General features: G+C 34.4%; 1 protein-coding gene and 1 pseudogene across 1 annotated transcript; one reads left to right on the forward strand and one right to left on the reverse strand.

Annotated features, from left to right (window-relative positions):
* Positions 1-2,561: 2,561 nt before the first annotated feature.
* On the reverse strand, positions 2,562-4,913 carry LOC140833461 (uncharacterized). The gene is made up of 5 exons (XM_073197795.1): positions 4,579-4,913; positions 3,548-4,164; positions 3,195-3,303; positions 2,809-3,129; positions 2,562-2,725 (listed from the first exon to the last, which is right to left on the reverse strand). Exons 1-5 carry the CDS (start codon positions 4,729-4,731, stop codon positions 2,669-2,671), a joined length of 1,257 nt encoding a protein of 418 aa, XP_073053896.1. The 5' UTR covers positions 4,732-4,913; the 3' UTR covers positions 2,562-2,668.
* A 3,948-nt stretch (positions 4,914-8,861) lies between these two features.
* LOC140834220 (ubiquitin carboxyl-terminal hydrolase 15-like) lies at positions 8,862-13,313 on the forward strand (annotated as a pseudogene).
* The last annotated feature ends 5,627 nt before the right edge of the window (positions 13,314-18,940 follow it).

The following is an 18,940-nucleotide window of genomic DNA, read 5'->3' on the forward strand; positions in this document are numbered from 1 at the left end:
TATATATATATATATATATATATATATACTCATATTACATATCAATAATCTAAATGAGAAAGATAAAGCAAAAATACGCACATTATTTCAACATGAGAGGAAAACACTTGTCGTTTTTATTTATTTTTGTTTAGATAGATTTTAGTGTGTATAATATAAGTTTTATTTTTGCTATATGAGCTACGTGTGCGACTATAAATTTCAAATAAACAATATTTGATAGATTTAGAATAAAAAAATTCAAGTTATCAGATGAAAATCAAACAATTAAAAGTTACGAAAGTAAAACAAAAAAGACCGACTTACGAGACTAAAATTGTAATTTTTTCTTATTATGCTAATGGAAATTTGTGTTTAGTCTAAAAATTTAAAAAAAACGCCAAATAAGCCAGAAACAGAAAATTCAACGAACAAATCGATGATGGCCCAGAAAATGGGATAAGAATGTAAAGTTTGGTAGAAGTCTCCATCGTAAGCGAGCTGTCCATTCTTAAGGAAAACGAAAACTCTCTTTCAATCACCTGGAAATATCAAAGAAATTTTGTACATGCGTGAATTGCGGGACCTTTTAGGTTTTTCTTGACAATAAACCAAATTTATTTCATACATAATAATTACAAAAAAATATTGTAGATAAAAAAAATATTATATTATATGTCTAATATTTTGAAGGAAGAATAACCAATTTAGTAATTTAAGTTGTAAAGTTATATATATATATATATATATATATATATATATATATATATATATATATATATATATATATATATATATATATATATATATATATATCATTTATCTTAATAAAATTGTGTTTTAGTAATGTAACTTGTGTAACGCTGATGTAACAACGAAAAATAGTGAGATGACATTGAAAAATTGATGATATATACATCATCACTTCAATTCTCCGTCGAAACAGGTTTAAAACCCAACATAAAACAAAGTTATGTGACTAAAACGCAAATTTGATAAATTTTTATGGCAAGGGACGTGGCAGTCAAATCAATTCGATGGCCTTTTTGTATTTTAATGCAAGTTGTTGCTTTCATGTGAAGTATGGATTGCAATTTAAGTTGCAACGAAAGAACAAATGAAAACATGTACATTTGTGGGGTTTGGGGTTCTCAACTTGTTTAAATATTGTATTAGTGATAAAGAAATTTTAAATTAATTTTTTATGATGTGAAAATCAACCGTTGCTATATTTAGGTGTACATTGGATAAACCAGTAAACTAATGCAATAGCGTGAAAATCACGCTAGTAATGTAAGAGTGAGTCTCATGTGAGACCGTCTCACGGATCATAATCTGTGAGACAGATCAACTCTACTCATATTCACAATAAAAAGTAATACTCTTAGCATAAAAAGTAATACTTTTTCATGGGTGACTCAAATAAGAGACCCGTCTCACAAATATGACCCATGTGACCGTCTCACACAAGTTTTTTGTCGTAATATAAATCACGATGGACAAACCGTGTTCGATAGGCTCATTAGAGAAAGTGTTGGTAGGAAAAATCAAACTCCTGACACTTGATCAAACCCTCATATATTCCATCAACTCGAACACTCATTTACGTACAAAATTCCATAATTTTTTGAGTTAGGGGAGGAGTTTGTTAGAATCAAATTCATATGTTTGATTTTCAAAAGCCTCAATATAGTGTAGTTATTGGTAATGAGATTTTTTGACGACAAATAATAAAAATAAATAAATCATAAATATTATTTGGGAGCAAAAGTTTACACAATCATAATGAATTCTGAATCTTGGAAAAGAAATGAAAGAAAAATGAAATTACGACCTATGAATTTATGTACCTTTGAACTAGGATAATTACATCCAAGCATTACTATACAAATGAATAAAAGTTTTAATTAAACAAAATCCTAATGGTGGAATCGGATTAAGGGACTATAATTGTAGCTTTCAGAGTGGGCCAAGTTAGGTTGGGCTATCTGAAGGAATTAGGTCGGATAATTATAAACCCATTTAGGACAGCCCAGTTAAGGTTGGTACACAATGTGCTCTTGTACTTACAATATTAGTGTATATAAGTTTTTTGTGTAACTTTTTATTTCAAAAGTAATATTTGAGTTCTTAACTTTTTATGTTTAGTATTCTTCTAAAAATAATGATATCACTTGAAAAAAAACATTTTTAAGAAAGAAAATTTGGTGTATTTTCTCAGGTTTTTTTTTTTAAAAAATTAGTTAGTAGTGTTATTATAGTGCAAAAATTATGTGCATTTATTTCCATTGCAATATTTCTTACAATTTACATATATGTATTTTAATATGATAAAGTCACACTAAATTTTTTTTACACTCTAGTGAATAAAATTTGGACAATAATGAAATTTCACGATGCAAAAAGATATAAAAAAAAGCAAAAACTTGTGTGAGACATATCTCTTATTTGAGTTATCCATGAAAAAGTATAATTTTTTATGCTAAGAGTATTACTTTTTATTGTGAATATGGATAGGGTTGGAGATAACGGTGAGACGGTCTCACACGAGACTCACTCTGAAAAAAATGGATAATTCGTGGGAGAAATATGGACTCGGTCTGCAGTAAGACAATGTTTCCTGGTGGTACAGAACAAAAGTTTGAAAACAGCGCAACACACAAAATATTCATGATAGCCGACGATATCGTTATTCTTCTTGTTTGATCGATTTCATCACCTGATCTGACTGGCCATTCTGTTGATTCTGCATAGAAGAAATCAAGCCAATTTCATTACATTGAATCCTCGCGTGAACGTAAATCATGTCGCTTAAAGACAACTAACTACCTGGATTCGAGTACAGATTTCCACGACTTCAGAAAGTGGCGCCCAATCGCCAAAGTTTCTTTCAATGAACTGGTAAGCAAGCCCACTCTTCCCTTTGCCAACAATGAAGAGACCACCTTTAATCTCGCCTTCGCCTTTGAAATTCTGTTCCACCCCAATAGCCTTCGCTCGCTTGTAGTTTGCGATAGCTCGGGGATTAAGTAAAAACCCGGATATGAACTTTTCTTTCATCAGCTTACCCCCACCAAGGGCCTTGAAAAACTCTTGTCCCCTGTCAAATATCACCGCACCGCCCCAGTATCGTGGCCAGAAGTTTTTGACCTGAAAGCATTTATTGTGTCACTAAGGATTAGATATAGATTACCATAAAACTCAGGAAAACGTACTTCTGATTCTATGTGCTCATGAAGAACTGCAAATAGTTGGACTCCTAGAGCATCGAACATCGGTTTCTTCGAATATAGTTGATGTGCTTCAGCTCTGCACATGATGCACCTAAAGAATAGAATAACAATAAAGCATTTTCTTGTTAGAGAATTATCTCGTTTGTCCCATGATCCTAATATACAGTACCATATTAGATATTGCAAGAAGTTTGAGCTCATGTGAAGTGACCAAAAAATTTTTGACTTCCTTGAGATGGCACTGCCTAATTACGTACGTCTAATAACTTGTAGTTGTATGCTATCTTTCAATAACATAACCTCATCAAACCCTGAATTTTATCTACAAATCATACCCAGGGCGACGAATGCAGACAAGTATAGCTGGTCTTTCACGCCACAGTTCGGATGCCTTCATGGGGGGCGTCTTCGATTTGATCAAAGGCTCTATCCCAATCTTGTATTCAGGAGTCAGCTTCTGAACGGATATATTCTCAATAGTCGAATATGGAGCCACGTTTTCGACTACTGGGGGAGGTTGAATGCAGCCACAAGCTCTAGATTCAGCAGGCATCGCTGCTACAACTCCTTTGAAAACATATCCTTCTTTGATCTTGAAACTTGCCAATGATTGTTCTAAGGAAAATTCTTTACTCGATAATTTTGTAACACCATGAAGTTTCTTGGAGTTAGCAGAAGAGGACTCGCTTTTTTGAGTGATGTTGTTTCTGGACGACAATGTGCTTCTGTTTCTTGCTGGAAGGGAATATTGAGCTGGTAGAGGGTTTACACTGCAAGCTACGGTTCGGTCCATGAAACGAGCGATATGGCCTCGTTTCAATCCAAATTGGGACGAGAGATCTGTGATGCTCATGGCAAGAAGCTCAGGCAGACATTTCCCCGAGGCTTCGAGCTTGTCCCCATACTGCATCAGCGCACGATCGTGCAGGTAGGATCTGATCTCTATAGCATCCTTGAAAAGATAAATTGTTGAGAGATTAGTAGATGATAGATGATAAAATTGTTTATTTTTCAGATAGAGAAAGGACAATCAAGTATGATTTGCCTTAACACCACAAATCTCGACATAATTTGGTAAAAGTTTGTGAGTTTAACTTGAAACATTCTGATAAAAGAAAATAACCTTACAAAAGTCCTCCATTGAAAATTCTGATTCAACATGCTCATTTCTGCTAGGCAAGTAAACAAGCCTAATCGAGTTCAAGCTCAAGCGATGCTTCTACTTGAGTACGTACTCCGACCGAATTTGATCAAACAGTCAATTAATGTTACACTCGAATTTAATCATCTTCCTTTCAGTAAATATTTTTTTGAGCTCATGTAATTCGACGACGACGACGACGACTTGATCAATAAGTGAACCAACCTTATGTTGTCGAGTCATGCCAATATGATCCATGTCTTCAGAATTCATAACCTTCAAAGTAGGCACATCATCCCACCCTTCTTCCAACAGCTTCGGTAACACTTGCTTGAGCGATCCATTCCCAACAAATTCCTCCACCGAAAAAGAAGCCATCGCCTTTCGAGTCGAAAATCTCAGATATTCTTTGTTTGATTATTTTAAGTTGCTACACTGGAGTTAATGTTGATGTATAATATGATTATAATACTACCTCTAATACAACATTAGTCGCCTGCACTATAACTCTGGGGTTCAATGTTATATTTTCTTGCGTTGTCATTTTTTGCCGGCCAAAATTAAAAACCAATTATTCTAAATTCCTTGACAAAATCACAAGCATGATCATGCAAATGCCGCCCCAATAATGAAATCTTAGTTTTGTTTGATATGGACAAAGATGCCTCAGATTTCAAGAAATTTACCAGAGTTACTGTTTACATTGCTTAACTTAATGTAAAGTTGATTTAAACAGTAATCCAAATACATACCTATTAGATTCCTACCGAAGACTGAAGAATCTATGGCTATCTTCATAGAAATAAAGCTTACTTTAAAAAAAATAAAATAAAAATAATATATTATTATTATTATTGAGTAATAATATACCAGCATAGTTATAATAAATATTGGTAGTTCAACTGTCTTTCTCACTTTTTAGTTTACTAATTCTTTGAAATAATTGGCAATCACTCCTTTATTCTCAACTATTTTTAAGACTCTGAAAATTAATCATTCTAGAAATAATTTATTTCATGTTGTATGAATTAAAAATAGAGGATTGGATAAACAATTTTCATTAATTTTTATGTAGGCATAAAATAGAGGGAAAAAAGTAAAAAAATAAATTTGCTCTGTGGTCCAAGCAACTTTCTACCTAAAAAGATAGATTTGGCAATGGCAATGGAATGGACATGACCATCCCAACCAACATTCTTGTGTGCATTAATAATACAAGTAGACAAAGATTTCATTAAATAATTTTCGATCTTTCGAAATAATGAATAAGAATTAAAGTACTAGTTTGTCTGAACGGGGTTGGCTGGAAATCTCTAACTTCCTACGTTTTTTTAAGTAAAAATTATTATTTTGGAGGAAGATCAATGTTTGCGAAAAAGGAAAAAAAAAATAGTTTTCTTATCTACTCCCTCGTTATGTCGAAAATAATATTATTTTTATTTTTTATTAATATATCTCTATTTAATTCATAAAAATTCTTATGAACCCTTTCACGGCTCAATTTCCAATTCATGAAAATTATTAATTTTTATATCAAAAGTATTAATTTTCATAATAAATATAGATAAATCAATTGTCTCATTAATATAGATCTGTCTGATAAGAGAATTGAATTTGGGGTCTTGTAATTACATAACTATTGGAAAGTATATAAGCACTCATTAAATAAAATTTAAATTGGAAGTTGTTTTATTTTTATTTTTATTTTTGAGTGGGTCTCATGTGAGACCGTCTCACGGATTACTTTTTCATGGATGACCCAAATAAGAGATTCGTCTTACAAATACGATCCGTGAGACCGTCTCATACGAGTTTTTGCCTTTATGAGTGAGTCTCATGTGAGACCGTCTCACGGATCTTAATCTGTGAGACGGGTCAACCCTACCTATATTCACAATAAAAATTAATACTCTTAGCATAAAAAGTAATACTTTTTCATGGATGATTCAAATAAGATATCCGTCTCACGAATACGACCCGTGAGACCGTCTCATACAAGTTTTTGCCTAAAAAATAATACTCTTAGCATAAAAAATAATATTTTTACCGATATTCACACTAAAAAGTAATATTGTTAGCATAAAAAATAATATTTTTTCATGGATGACCCAAATAAGAGACTCGTATCATAAAATATGACCCGTGAGACCGTTTCACACAAGTTTTTGCCTAAAATATATTAAAGACTTTTTCTTAGCGTTTTGTTCTTCCAGAAAATAAATTGTTTTTGGCCAAAAATGATAGTGAAAAGTCATGACTAAGTTATTAAATATTTAAAACCTAAAATCTTAGAGACTACAAAATAATAATTGTCTAATGAAAGTTGGGGCCAAGTTGGGGTTCATGAGTATTAAATCAGCTCAAAAAATTTATTCGATATACACCAAATAATTATATTTATGAATTTCATTATCGAAAAAAACAAATTATATATACTTAGTCAATATGATTTTTAGACTACTACTTCAACTCACAGGTGATAGTGAAATTTATCTTGGAAAAACAAATTATATATATTTATTTATATGAATAAAAAATATAAGATATTTTAAAAATAAAATTAATAGTTTTTCGTAGGCAGGGTCATTTGTTCGCAAGGCGTCCCAACACTTTCAACATCTACACCCATCATAACATGACACGTGTATATCGAGATTTCCAGAGGCGGATTTGCGTGTGAGTGGTGCTCTGTGCTTTAAAGATGAAACGAGAAACGAGCTTTAAGTGAGAAACAGTGAGTTTTGGAAGGAATTACTACCATCATTGAATCGAAAAGGTGCAGTGAGATCGGGAAAATATTTTGCTTATTAGGTTGTTTGCCTCTGTGTATGTTTATTTTGATGTGTCTCAGATTATTTACATGTATATGTAGACGCATCTTGTTGGCGCTCTAACTGCGTTGTGTCTGTGTTTTTCAGCCGTTGCAAATCTTGGAAATAAATGTTTCTCTGTTGTGGGTTTTCCCCATTTTATTGAAGTCTGCACAAAGATTGGATTTTTATATCACTGGTTTTGGGAAAAAATGAATCTTTATGGAGTGGTAAATTAAATTTAGAAACTTACCCTAGAAGCAAAGATGGATTCTGGGGGTTCCAACTTCTTGATTTTGTAATGGTCAGTTTCAATTCGAAGGAACTTTCCAGTATTTATGATTCTACGTCAAATTTTGATCCAATTCGTGGAATTGATGAGTTTGGACTGTTATTTCTTTATAAATGTGTCATGATGTCGTATTTGAGATTTGTGTGATCTGTCATCACTGCTTATTTGGTTTTCAAAGTAGCGTTGTTCGAAGTATTTCTTTTGTTTTTATCATTATGGCGGTTTATGTCTACAAACGCTGTCATCACTGCTTATTTGGTTTTCAAAGTAGCGTTGTTCGAAGTATTTCTTTTGTTTTTATCATTATGGCGGTTTATGTCTACAAACGTTGCATTTTAAACCGCGCTACTTTGAAAACCAAATAAGCATTGATGACAGATCTCACAAATCTCAAATACGACATCATGACACATTTATAAAGAAATAACAGTCCAAACTCGGCAATTCCACGAATTGGATCAAAATTTGACATAGAATCATAAATATTGGAAAGTTCCTTCAAAAGAATTGTTGTGTATATTTTCTTTAAGGTCCGAAAGGGGTTTTTGAGATTTTAAACTTCAAAATCTTTTACTTTCGTTGTCTGTGATGCTTACAAATCTTTCTTGCCCAACTGACTTTGGGTTAGTTGGTAAGCCATTTGTCACTGCACGAACTAGCCTTGGAACGGTCTTCTTGTAGCGAACAGAATGTAAATCCTCCGTTTTGCTTACACATAAAGTCTCTTGCTTGACTGGCTAGAGGCACTTGATGTCTCATATTGATTCACTCTGAAAATTATCAAATAGAAGTGTGAAATACTATCAATGATTTCATGTAATTTTTTTAAGAAACAGGCCATTATGTACGAGGAATTTATGAATAATTTACGTGATCTCGTGAATCGGTGATAAAAGGTTCCAATAACATTATAATAAACTTTTGCAACCTTTGAACCTGGAGCATTCATGAAGTGATGCACTTTAGAAAACAATTAGACTATTTTTTTAGTTTTGTATGCATACAGTAATGCAGCAAAACCTTTTGAAGACTAGCAAAACTAGTGAATCTTTTTGAGTGAAAAAGAATCACTGAACCAGAAATTATTCTAGTGCTTTTTGTTTCTTGTTCATCTCGGGGAGCTTTAGGAGTTTAGTTTTTTAAGGTGGCTTTTTCTTGTTTCCAATTTTTGTTTTTGTTTTGTCAATTAAGGTGGAGCAGCGCTAAAAATGCAGCAAATGACCCATGGTGTGGCATATTTGCTAGTTCTTGACATTTTTACAGCATTATGGTCTAGCTCAAGGAAGTTTGATATTTAGAAGAGGTTTTTGGGCAAGGTTACTGGACATGAGTATGATAGTTGGGACATGCTTGAGCTAAGGCATACCGGTATATCGACTTCATTTTTTGTCTTCATAGTGCTTCCCCTGGTTACGTATGTTTTACTGGGAAAATGGAGTGAGGCTTCAAGAAGGAAAGAGCGGATTAATTTGATTGCCAAACAGGCAGCAGAGGAAGCCCTTCGAGTCGAAGATATGGCTGTTGGTAGTGTTATCCCTCTCTCGAGTGTTCCAAATGGTGGCCGTCGTCTGTGTGGAAGGTGCTCTGGACCTGCTACAACTCGTTGCTCCCAATGCAAATCAGTTTGGTATTGGTACGACTAGTTCTTTTATTTCATCTCCCAACATATCTGCGTGCAATTTTTGAGTCGCGAGTTTTTCTCGCAATGGTAATGTTGCTTGTGAAATTAGTGGGTCTAGTCCAAGATTGAATTAGAAGCACAAGAAAAATGGATTCTTAAATAAGGTAATAAGTTAGACATTGAAATCATATTATGCTTCAAGGTGGCCTTCATTTTAGGCTATTTGTGGAACCTCATTTTTTCCGCAGAAACTTATGAAAGCAGAATGACATTGGTAAAAATTTGTAATTGTCTTTCTGTTTCTCGTGTTTGGTGACAAAGGTTATACCATGTTCTACAATAACAATCCTATGTTCCATATTTTCTTTGTCTTTATATAAAAGAGTGTGATCTGTCTTTACCATTTCTTGGAACTGTGTCGTAATTGTGTCAATGAACTTTTGAATAATGAGAGGATTACATGTGTACTGACATGTTGTACTCTCATCCACAGTTCTGGAAATTGTCAGATTATTCACTGGAGGCAAGTTCACAAGTTTGAGTGCCATCAATTAGCAAACAAATGCCATGATTGTCACCAAAATGTATCTCACTTGAGGACTCTCAAGCAAGCATCTCATATGATGAAACTATGGATCCAAATCTGCTTGAATGCAATGTGAAGGAGCCGAGTCTTGAGAAAATCAATGCCAGCATGAATGGAAATTCTGATCAGAAAAGCACATTGCATGAAAACAACATGGTTGAAAGGCAACTTGCAAATGCTTTCAGTAATGTATGTTGCAATGGGATTTTGAACTCAAAGGCTACAACAATTGGCGACGTAAATGCATGTGACATTCAAATGGACTTAACCAGCGGAGAACACTTGTCTCAGAAAGGAAATGGCGGGAAGACGAGAAGGACTTCGTTGGAAAATGGCCATAAGGCGAGAAACACATTGCTTTCTTGTTGGGATGAACCGCAAAAATCTAAAAAATCAGGGGTGAAAAGGTCCAAAAATAGCACAGACAAGTCAAGTAGGTTCATGAATGGGTTATGCTTTGCATTGGTCTATTTGTTCTTCTCTCACAAAATTATTTTTATGTAGGTGTTGTTAGGGTGAAGGATAACATTCTATTGCCGGAAAGCAGCATAATTGCAAACCTTGGAATGATGAGTATGATTGGTGTGACAAAGTCCATGAAAAATGACCACGGGAGACATTCAGAAGATTGCGCAAGGAAGGAAAAAAAGGTTAAGGCAAGACCTCAGAAACAGTCTTAGACTGATTTACAGACATGGTCCAAGCTAAAGTGCTGTAAAATTGATGTGCTTCTTTTTACATTTCTTTGTTCTTTTTTAAGTACAGACTTTTATTTTTATTTTTTTTTTAATTTTACCAGTGGATTTCTTTTTGATTGGTGAAATCTGTAATCGTTTTGGCCCTTGATTGGAAAACATCTTTTTGAACTCCTGCTACTTGCCAGATGCTTTTTCCCTATGAAGAATTCGTGAAGTGCTTTCAGTTTGAAGTTCTCAATGTGTCACCCAGAGGACTCGTGAACTGTGGAAATAGGTAGAATTTTACTTTGTGCTTCTCCTTAAGGAGGATTTGATCTCACAGGAATAAAACAATTCAACAAAGTTGGAATTTTTTTTAATGTCTTTGAGTTTAGAATTATTTCTAAATGCTTATGCAGTTGCTATGCCAATGCTGTGTTGCAATGCCTGACGTGGACAAAGCCTCTCATCATTTATCATCATCGCCGGTCACATTCTAGGGCTGGTAATCATTTTTCCTGATATTCATTGGAAAGTTTCTGCTCGACCGTTTTCATGTTGATATCAACATGTTTATATACATGCTTCCTTATGTGTTAGGTTGTGCCAAAAATTGGTGCCTAATGTGTGAACTTGAACGCCATGTAATGACCCTGAGTGGAAGTGGACATCCTTTGTCTGCTAGGAACATTCTTATGCATATCCGAAGTCTTAATTCCCAGATCGGCACGGGAAGTCAAGAAGACGCTCATGAAATTTTAAGGTTTGTTAGTGGACCATAGAATTGACTCATCATTTTTGTCCCAACCCCTAGATGGACCCTCATCTTTGACATCTCAAACACTCATGCATCTTTTCTGCTGTATCAAGTAGCATACCTTACTATCATGAAATTTGTTCCATTTTTAGGCTTATTGTGGCGTCCATGCAGTCAATATGTCCTCGAACGTTTGGGCGGAGAAAATGTTGTCGACCCCATACTGCAGGAGACAACTTTTATACAACATACATTTGGGGGTCGTCTTAGATCAAAGGTGTTCTATCATATACATTGAATTTTAAATAGTTGAAACTTGAACCACAGTGAATGCAAATATGCAACAGAACGTGGGATTTATGGGCTCAACCATGAAGGCCATGCTTCAATGCAGAATTATGTGAAAGATGTTTGACAATCATAATAATGTCAAATCTGACTGAGAAATTAATTATTTGATTTCTAACAAGTTCCTCGAAAAATAATTCCTAAAATAAGCTTTGCCACTGTAAACTTAGCTGCAAGATTAACTGAAATGACTAAATCAATACCAGGTGAAATGTTTAAGGTGTCACCAAGAGTCAGAGCGGTATGAGAATATAATGGATCTTACGCTGGAGATATTTGGCTGGGTCGAGTCATTGGAGGATGCTCTGACACAGTTCACTAGCTCGGAAGATCTTGATGGGGATAACATGTATAGATGTGGAAGGTGAGTCAACCTGGCATTTCTTTATTTCAAATGCATTTCTAAAGACCATTATCCAGATTTTTATTTCGTTCTTTCCTATGAATGAAAAGGTGTGCTTCATATGTTCGAGCACGGAAGGAACTGAGAATACAAGAGGCCCCAAATATTCTGACTATCGTCCTGAAGCGATTTCGTGTATTTCTTTATGTTCATCATCTCTGCTTCAGTAAATTTTCGTATTACGATTGTTATTTAATTTATTTTAGATACCATGCTTGAAATATCAGGAGGGAAATTATGGAAGATAAACAAATGCGTCACTTTTCCTGAAATGCTGGATATGATCCCGTTTATGACTGGTACAGACGACATACCACCGCTTTATACGCTTTATGCTGTTGTTGTCCACTTGGATACGTCAAATGCATCTTTTTCTGGTCATTATATCTCGTATGTGAGAGATTTGCAAGGCAATTGGTTTAAGATTGACGACACTGAGGTAAGTTTCTGCCTATTTATTGACGAACTGATGTAAAGCTACTTGCATCCCTAAACGGAACACCATAATTCATTCTGGTTTTTCACTCCACTGGCTGTTTCATTACTGACAGGTGCAACCAGTTGAGCTGAGCCAAGTGATGTCAGAAGGAGCGTATATTCTGTTCTACGCGAGGTGAAGTCTTCTTTCACACTCGAAATCTTTACATGCCCTGCAACTTCACATATACTAAATTTAGTTTTCTTGAACTTTTGATTATAGTTTCTGATTTATCCAGGTCTCATCCACGTCCGAAAAAAGATCCCCCCAATCAATCTTCTATCTTCCCTAAGAAGTCCCGATCAAAAACCGAAAAATCTTCAAAATCGGATGACAACTTTATCGGAAGAGATACAGGGCCTTAGTAACAATCCCAGAAAAAACCTTCTGAGACAAATTAGAAGCATGCCACCAATTCCTAAAAACTATTCCGAATTCTCAGATGCTGCATCATGTAATTCGCCCCTCTTCACCAGTTCAGACGACTCATCCTTCACTACAGAGAGCACCAGTGACTCTTTTAGCACGGCAGATTATGTGGACACTGTTCCTTTCTCTTCAGTCTTCCAGTCTTTGTATCCAGCCGATTCTATGTCTCGAAGAACCATCTCATGTAGCATGTTCCCAGGCAGTATTCCTCAGACGGGATATGTTCATGAAGAGAAAGGCTTCGTTTCAGTTTCATTCTTTCAGAATCTTACAAGTCAAGATCGCGGAGTGGATCCTGAGAGGTCAGATGTCGTTCTTCAGTCGACGGGTTTGTTCGATGATTATAGTTATGGTGTAAATCTAAATTATGATGATGACTCCATAAATGGACCAGCTCAAACTTATATATGATCATTGTAAAATATGATTGGTAGGAGTACCTTTCCCTGAAATGGGTAATTAGGTAGCTGACATTTCGCCTCATATTTTTGTTTTCCGATGTGAAAATGAGGTGAATAATATATTATATATACATTCAATTATACTAGGTATGATCACCTCAATTCTTGAGGTGTTTACCCAAACATGCAGTGTGGCGTATTACCATTTCTTTTTTTTTTTCCAAGCAATGAAACACGCGTTTATATTTACAATGAATTTATAATATTTTTTAAATTAGTAATACAATTAAATTTTGTAATTAGATCTGAACCAATTTCTTCCTCGTTGAAAGAGATCTATGTCATCGGTAAGCGTGAAAATAAGTGATTGACATAAAAGATTTATAGAATCTAACTTGCTAGACCTTTAGGCGTAAAATATAATATAAATCTATATGGCAATTAGCAAGTGCAGATGAAGATTATGACTTAAGCTAGAGATGTTTGTAATATTATATGTAAGAGTTGCCGTATAGAAAATATTTCTGACAGAGCAATGGCTTTTGAAGCTCAGGCCGGACTCGGAGAGATATTCTAGGTGATCCCTCTCCCATCGACATATTTCAACCACCCTCTTGGTCCTACATATCCGGCACGACGGTGAAGTTACACTTTTTTTTTGGATGGTGTTTTGATTTATCTATGATGAACATGCAGGTTTGGAGAGAGTACTGGTGAGGCAACAGAGGATGCACTTGCAACTGCAGGGCATTGTGCAAGAGCTGTTTGGAATGTGTTCAAAACACGGAAGGCCATCAACCCTGCCTAGCCGACAGCACCCTCGAGACTAATCAAGAACGCAGAAAAGCACATAAAGACGTGAAATTATACATGGGGATGCCCAGAGTATTTGTACTTTTAACTCTTTTTACCACTTAATTTGAATGCATTTCATTCAAAAAAAAAAAAAAAAGAATGCAGCAAAGCACATAAAGACGTGAAATTATACATGGCTCTTGATTAGGTTGCATATCATACTTTAAATTATATTATTCCTCCGTTCAATCTCTTTTTTAATTTCACCATCATCTACTTGTTGTAGGTATTTATTTATTACTGTAACTGATTTTTTGGAGATGTTGGAGGTGGAAAGTCTAGCACAGTTTTACATTTTGTGAAAGGGTAACCTGTGGAATTTCAGCTTTGATTACAACTAATTTCATGGATTTCATCTTATTTTCTGCACCTCACAAGCTTTTCTTTTAGAGATTGAATTTACATGCTTGATATGCAAGAACCAACGGCTGGTGACCTTTTTTTCAAAGACTGTGAGCTAAATAACCTATTCAATGAACTAAGACAACAAAAGCAAATAAAACAAACAAAAACAAGAGAAGAGCACCAACCCAATAGAAGCCTTCCAATCCCAAAAAAAGAGAACCCCGCGAGGAAGAATCGAAACCCAAGAGACTATTAAAATGTGAAGAAGATGCTAGAAACAAAGAAAAGGAAAAAATAAAGTAATTTCTAATTTAAATTGTAGAACTCTGAAAGGGTGCATCTTGAAGCTCCCAGTAACAAACCTAAAGCTTAATCCTGGCACAATCGTCAAATACTAAACACACTGAAAAAAAAAAAAAGAAGTTCACGGGAAAGAGAGGACAGAAAAGTAAACCCATCCGCTCGAGTATTTCGCTTCTCCTCTTCAGTGAACTTGACAGACATTCAAAAGCATTCAGCGCGCTTCATCTTCTTCTGGATATCCGTAACCGCAGCGCTGCCATTAACGTCGCTCGTTTTCGCATCGACCTCCTCGAACTTACCCGTCGATTTATCAGCATCTGATTCGGAAGACGTCGCTGTGATGTTTGAGGAGGCGTCTTTCGTCGTCGGACTGAAGCCTAAAGTCGACAGAAATGGCGGATGAATTCCTCAGGATTGCGAGGAGGTTGATTTTGTCATTGATTCTGAACTCAAGAAATAATAAACAAGTAAAGAAGACGCTAAGAACGGAGAAAGGGAAAGAAGGAAACCGGTTCCGTAGGTTGCAGCTTTTTTTGTTGTGGTCGGTAGCAGCGCATCCATTTAGCAAGTTTGTTACACGTGTTAAGTGATGACCTACTACCGTACCAAAACAGGCCCGTTTCAAATTATTCGTGCATTCATATATGTAGATGATTGTGGATAATGAGAATCTACTTGCCAAATTAAAGTTCTTACATGTTGCTTTTTGTGTTATTTCCCCTATGTCATAACACACACACACACATATGTATATATCAAAATGTTAGTCAAAGGCTACGTAGTTGAAATTTCTTTTCTTTTTTAGTTTTACAATCAATCTAAGAACAATTACTCCATAACTAACATGTAGTTTATGTTTTGAATTGAATTGGATTTGAATTAAACAAACACTATATTTTAATTAAAAGCACACATACATGTATATAGATACACGCACACACACAAAAAAATTCTCATTATCGTCTTACATGTCAATTTTATGAGATGTATCTCTAATACGACTCAATCCGTGAAAAAATAATATTTTTTATGTCAAAAATATTATCTTTCATTATAAGTATAGACTAGATGGACTCGTCTCACATATAAAGATACGGGAAGATCGTCTCATGGGAGATGTACTTTCGCACACACATATATTAACATGTGTTATAATTTGAGGAATTTGTGTGTGCACATTAAAATTTATTTTTAGTTTTGTGAATACCAATGAGAGGATCGGAATATCTAGAATGCCAATTTTATAGATTTTGTTTAGTTTTATGGGAGGATTAAAATCACTAGAATGCCAATTTCATTGATGATGTATCATTATGATGACAATCTGTATGCAAAGATGAACTATTATTTATCAACACCTATTTTTTGATAATTTATTGATAATTGTAAGTTTCCATGTTATATATATATATATGTGAATATTGGTAGGGTGTGTGTGTGTGTATGTGTGTGTGACGGCTTCACGGATCGTATTTGTGAGACAGATCTCTTATTTTAGTCATCCATGAAAAAGTATTACTTTTTATGCTAAAAGTATTACTTTTTATTATGAATATTAGTAGGGTTGACCCATCTCACATATTAAGATCTTCGAGTCTCATTTTTCTATTTTTTCAACTAAATTTTTTTTACAAAAAAATTAAGAATACTTGATATGCCTTCCTTCGCCTTGAAGTTATCGTGCCGTACGACCCACCATCCCGAATAATTAATAAATTCAAATTAATAAATATTTCTACTAAAAAGTCAAAATAAAATATGTACAAATTCATCGGCCGGCACCGATGCCCCCGAAACTCTCTGAAAAAAAAAAACACAAGTCAGCGTAGATCTCAGATCAAATTTCTCAGCTTGTACAAGGAGCTGAGAATATAACCTATAAGAAATATTAGCACTTTAGTGCAAAATAAAAATTACTTTTATACATAGAAAAAAAGTTTAATAAATCTTATTAAATAGTTAATTATTTTGAAATATAATTTCAAAATCATAGGAGTAAAGGATTTAAAACACAAGTTATTTTAGGAAAAAAAATTAATAACTTTAGATCATACATATCGAGTGTGCCAAGATTGTTAGTACAAAAGAAATATGAGCAAGTTTCTTTAAAGACGCTCTCACAAATCTTTATTGTGATACGGGTCAATTTTACCGATATTTACAATAAAAAGTAATACTCTTAACATAAAAAGTAATATATTTTCATGGATGATCTAAATAAGATATCTGTCTCACAAAATACGACTTGTGAGACCGTCTTACACAAGTTTTTGACAAGAAGTATGTCATTATTTTTATTATTATTTTATCAATAAATTGTATTTTTCACAATTTGATCAATATTAAAGAACAGTGGGTCATTATCTATTAAACAAATATAAACAAAATAAATAAATCATTCGAAGTTTTACGTCGTTTATTTTTTCCTCCGTGGGTTTTTGTAATCTATCTTCTAACTATATTTTAATATAAATAAAAATAATTCAAAACCTCAGAGACAATTTTCAAAAAAAATTTGTAAGCACCAAGTCTACTGTTGGAAAAAGAGTAAAACAACCGAAATCCTAGGAGCTAATCAAGAATAATTCATTTAAAGTAAAGAAATTAGTTTGGAAGAGTCTTTCTTATTAATCTTTGTGATGCATGCCCTCCTCTCTTTATGATTTACTCTAAGGTAAAAACTTGTGTGAGACGGTCTCACATGTCGTATTTTGTTAGACAAATATTTTATTTGGGTCATCTATGAAAAATCATTATTTTTAATTGTGAATATCGGTAGGATTGGCCGGTATCACAGATAAAGATTCGTGAGAGACCTATTTTTATTCTAAGACCACCTGACTTGATATCGTTATGATCAATTAATGAGACTTGGTCGTAAAGTCAGAGCTATTATAATATAAAATAAAAATATTTAATTTTAATAGTTAAAATGAAGTGTTTATTTATGTGATTGGATTAAGAATATTTTAGATAAGTTCAAAATTTTACGATGATCATGAATGGTTATTTAAGAGTGGGTTGTTGGGATATCAGGAAAATAAACGAGGTAACATCGCAGCGGAACATCATAAGTGATATCAACAATGAATAAGATGGACACCAATATTTATAGTGGTTCACCCTAAGATTGGGCTACGTCCACTCTAAACCTCTCAAGGAGATCACTTCTTTATTAATAACAAAGAAGACAAGAGAATTGAGAATACAAAGTATTTCACTCAGAACACTCTGATTTTAACACTCACTTTCTCTCCACTAATCCTATTCCTTCCAAGGATAAACACTCCTTAAGAAATCTCACACTAAATCCTTTATCTCACTTCTACACTTATGATTGTAGATGAAAGGATTTGTGTTTTTGGTGTGGTTTTGAAATGAAGAATGGATGGGTATTTATAGAAAAAGTTTAGGGAAAAAAAACAAAAAATAAAACCTCATGGCTTACCTCATTATTTTTGACTAATCAACAAAACATGTGTTAATTATTTGTCAAAAATGATGTGCCTTGAATTCAAAGTGTTGGCTTGATTTGTTTAACAATTCTCCCCCTCAAGCACATTTTGTGAATTCGATCAAACCTGCAACAGCTCTACAGTACTCCAACTTCCATTTCGGCAATGTCTTGGTCATCATATCAGATCCATTTTCATCTGTGCGAATCTTCTCAAGCTTCAATAACTTCTTCTCCAATACATCTCGTATCCAATGATAACGAACATCAATATGCTTTGATCTTGAATGCATTGAAGGATTCTTTCCAAGATGAATTGCACTCTGACTGTCACAGAACAACTTGTATTGATCCTGCACAAAACTTAATTCCTCCAAAAACCCTTTCATCCATAACAGCTCCTTGCATGCCTCAGTTGCTGCAATGAACTCCGCTTCAGTGGTTGACAATGCTACACATTTTTGCAACTTTGACTGCCATGACACAGCTCCCCCTGCAAATGTAATCAGGTATCCTGATGTGGATTTTCGGGAGTCTACATCTCCTGCCATATCTGCATCTGTGTAGCCTACAAGCTCAAGTCTGGATCCTCCAAAACTCAATCTATGTTTAGAGGTTCCCCGTAGATATCTGAATATCCATTTTACTGCAGCCCAATGTTCCTTTCCTGGTTTTGAAAGGAATCTACTCACTACACCTACTGAATGAGCTAAATCCGGCCGAGTACATACCATGGCATACATCAGACTTCCAACAGCTGAAGCATATGGAACACTTTTCATTTCTTCTTCCTCATCCTCTGTAATAGGACTCTGCTTTGAGTTCAAC

This window comes from Primulina eburnea, chromosome 6, assembly GCF_022965805.1.
Source record: "Primulina eburnea isolate SZY01 chromosome 6, ASM2296580v1, whole genome shotgun sequence".
NCBI classification, from domain to species: domain Eukaryota; kingdom Viridiplantae; phylum Streptophyta; class Magnoliopsida; order Lamiales; family Gesneriaceae; genus Primulina; species Primulina eburnea.

Coding starts and splice junctions, on each gene's coding strand:
- LOC140833461 (XM_073197795.1), bottom strand. CDS start 4,731: ATGGCTTCTTTTTCGGTGGAGGAATTTGTTGGGAATGGATCGCTCAAG. Junction 3,130..3,194: donor ATGAGCACATAGAATCAGAA/GTACGTTTTCCT, acceptor AAATGCTTTCAG/GTCAAAAACTTCTGGCCACG. Junction 2,726..2,808: donor AAATCTGTACTCGAATCCAG/GTAGTTAGTTGT, acceptor TCTTCTATGCAG/AATCAACAGAATGGCCAGTC.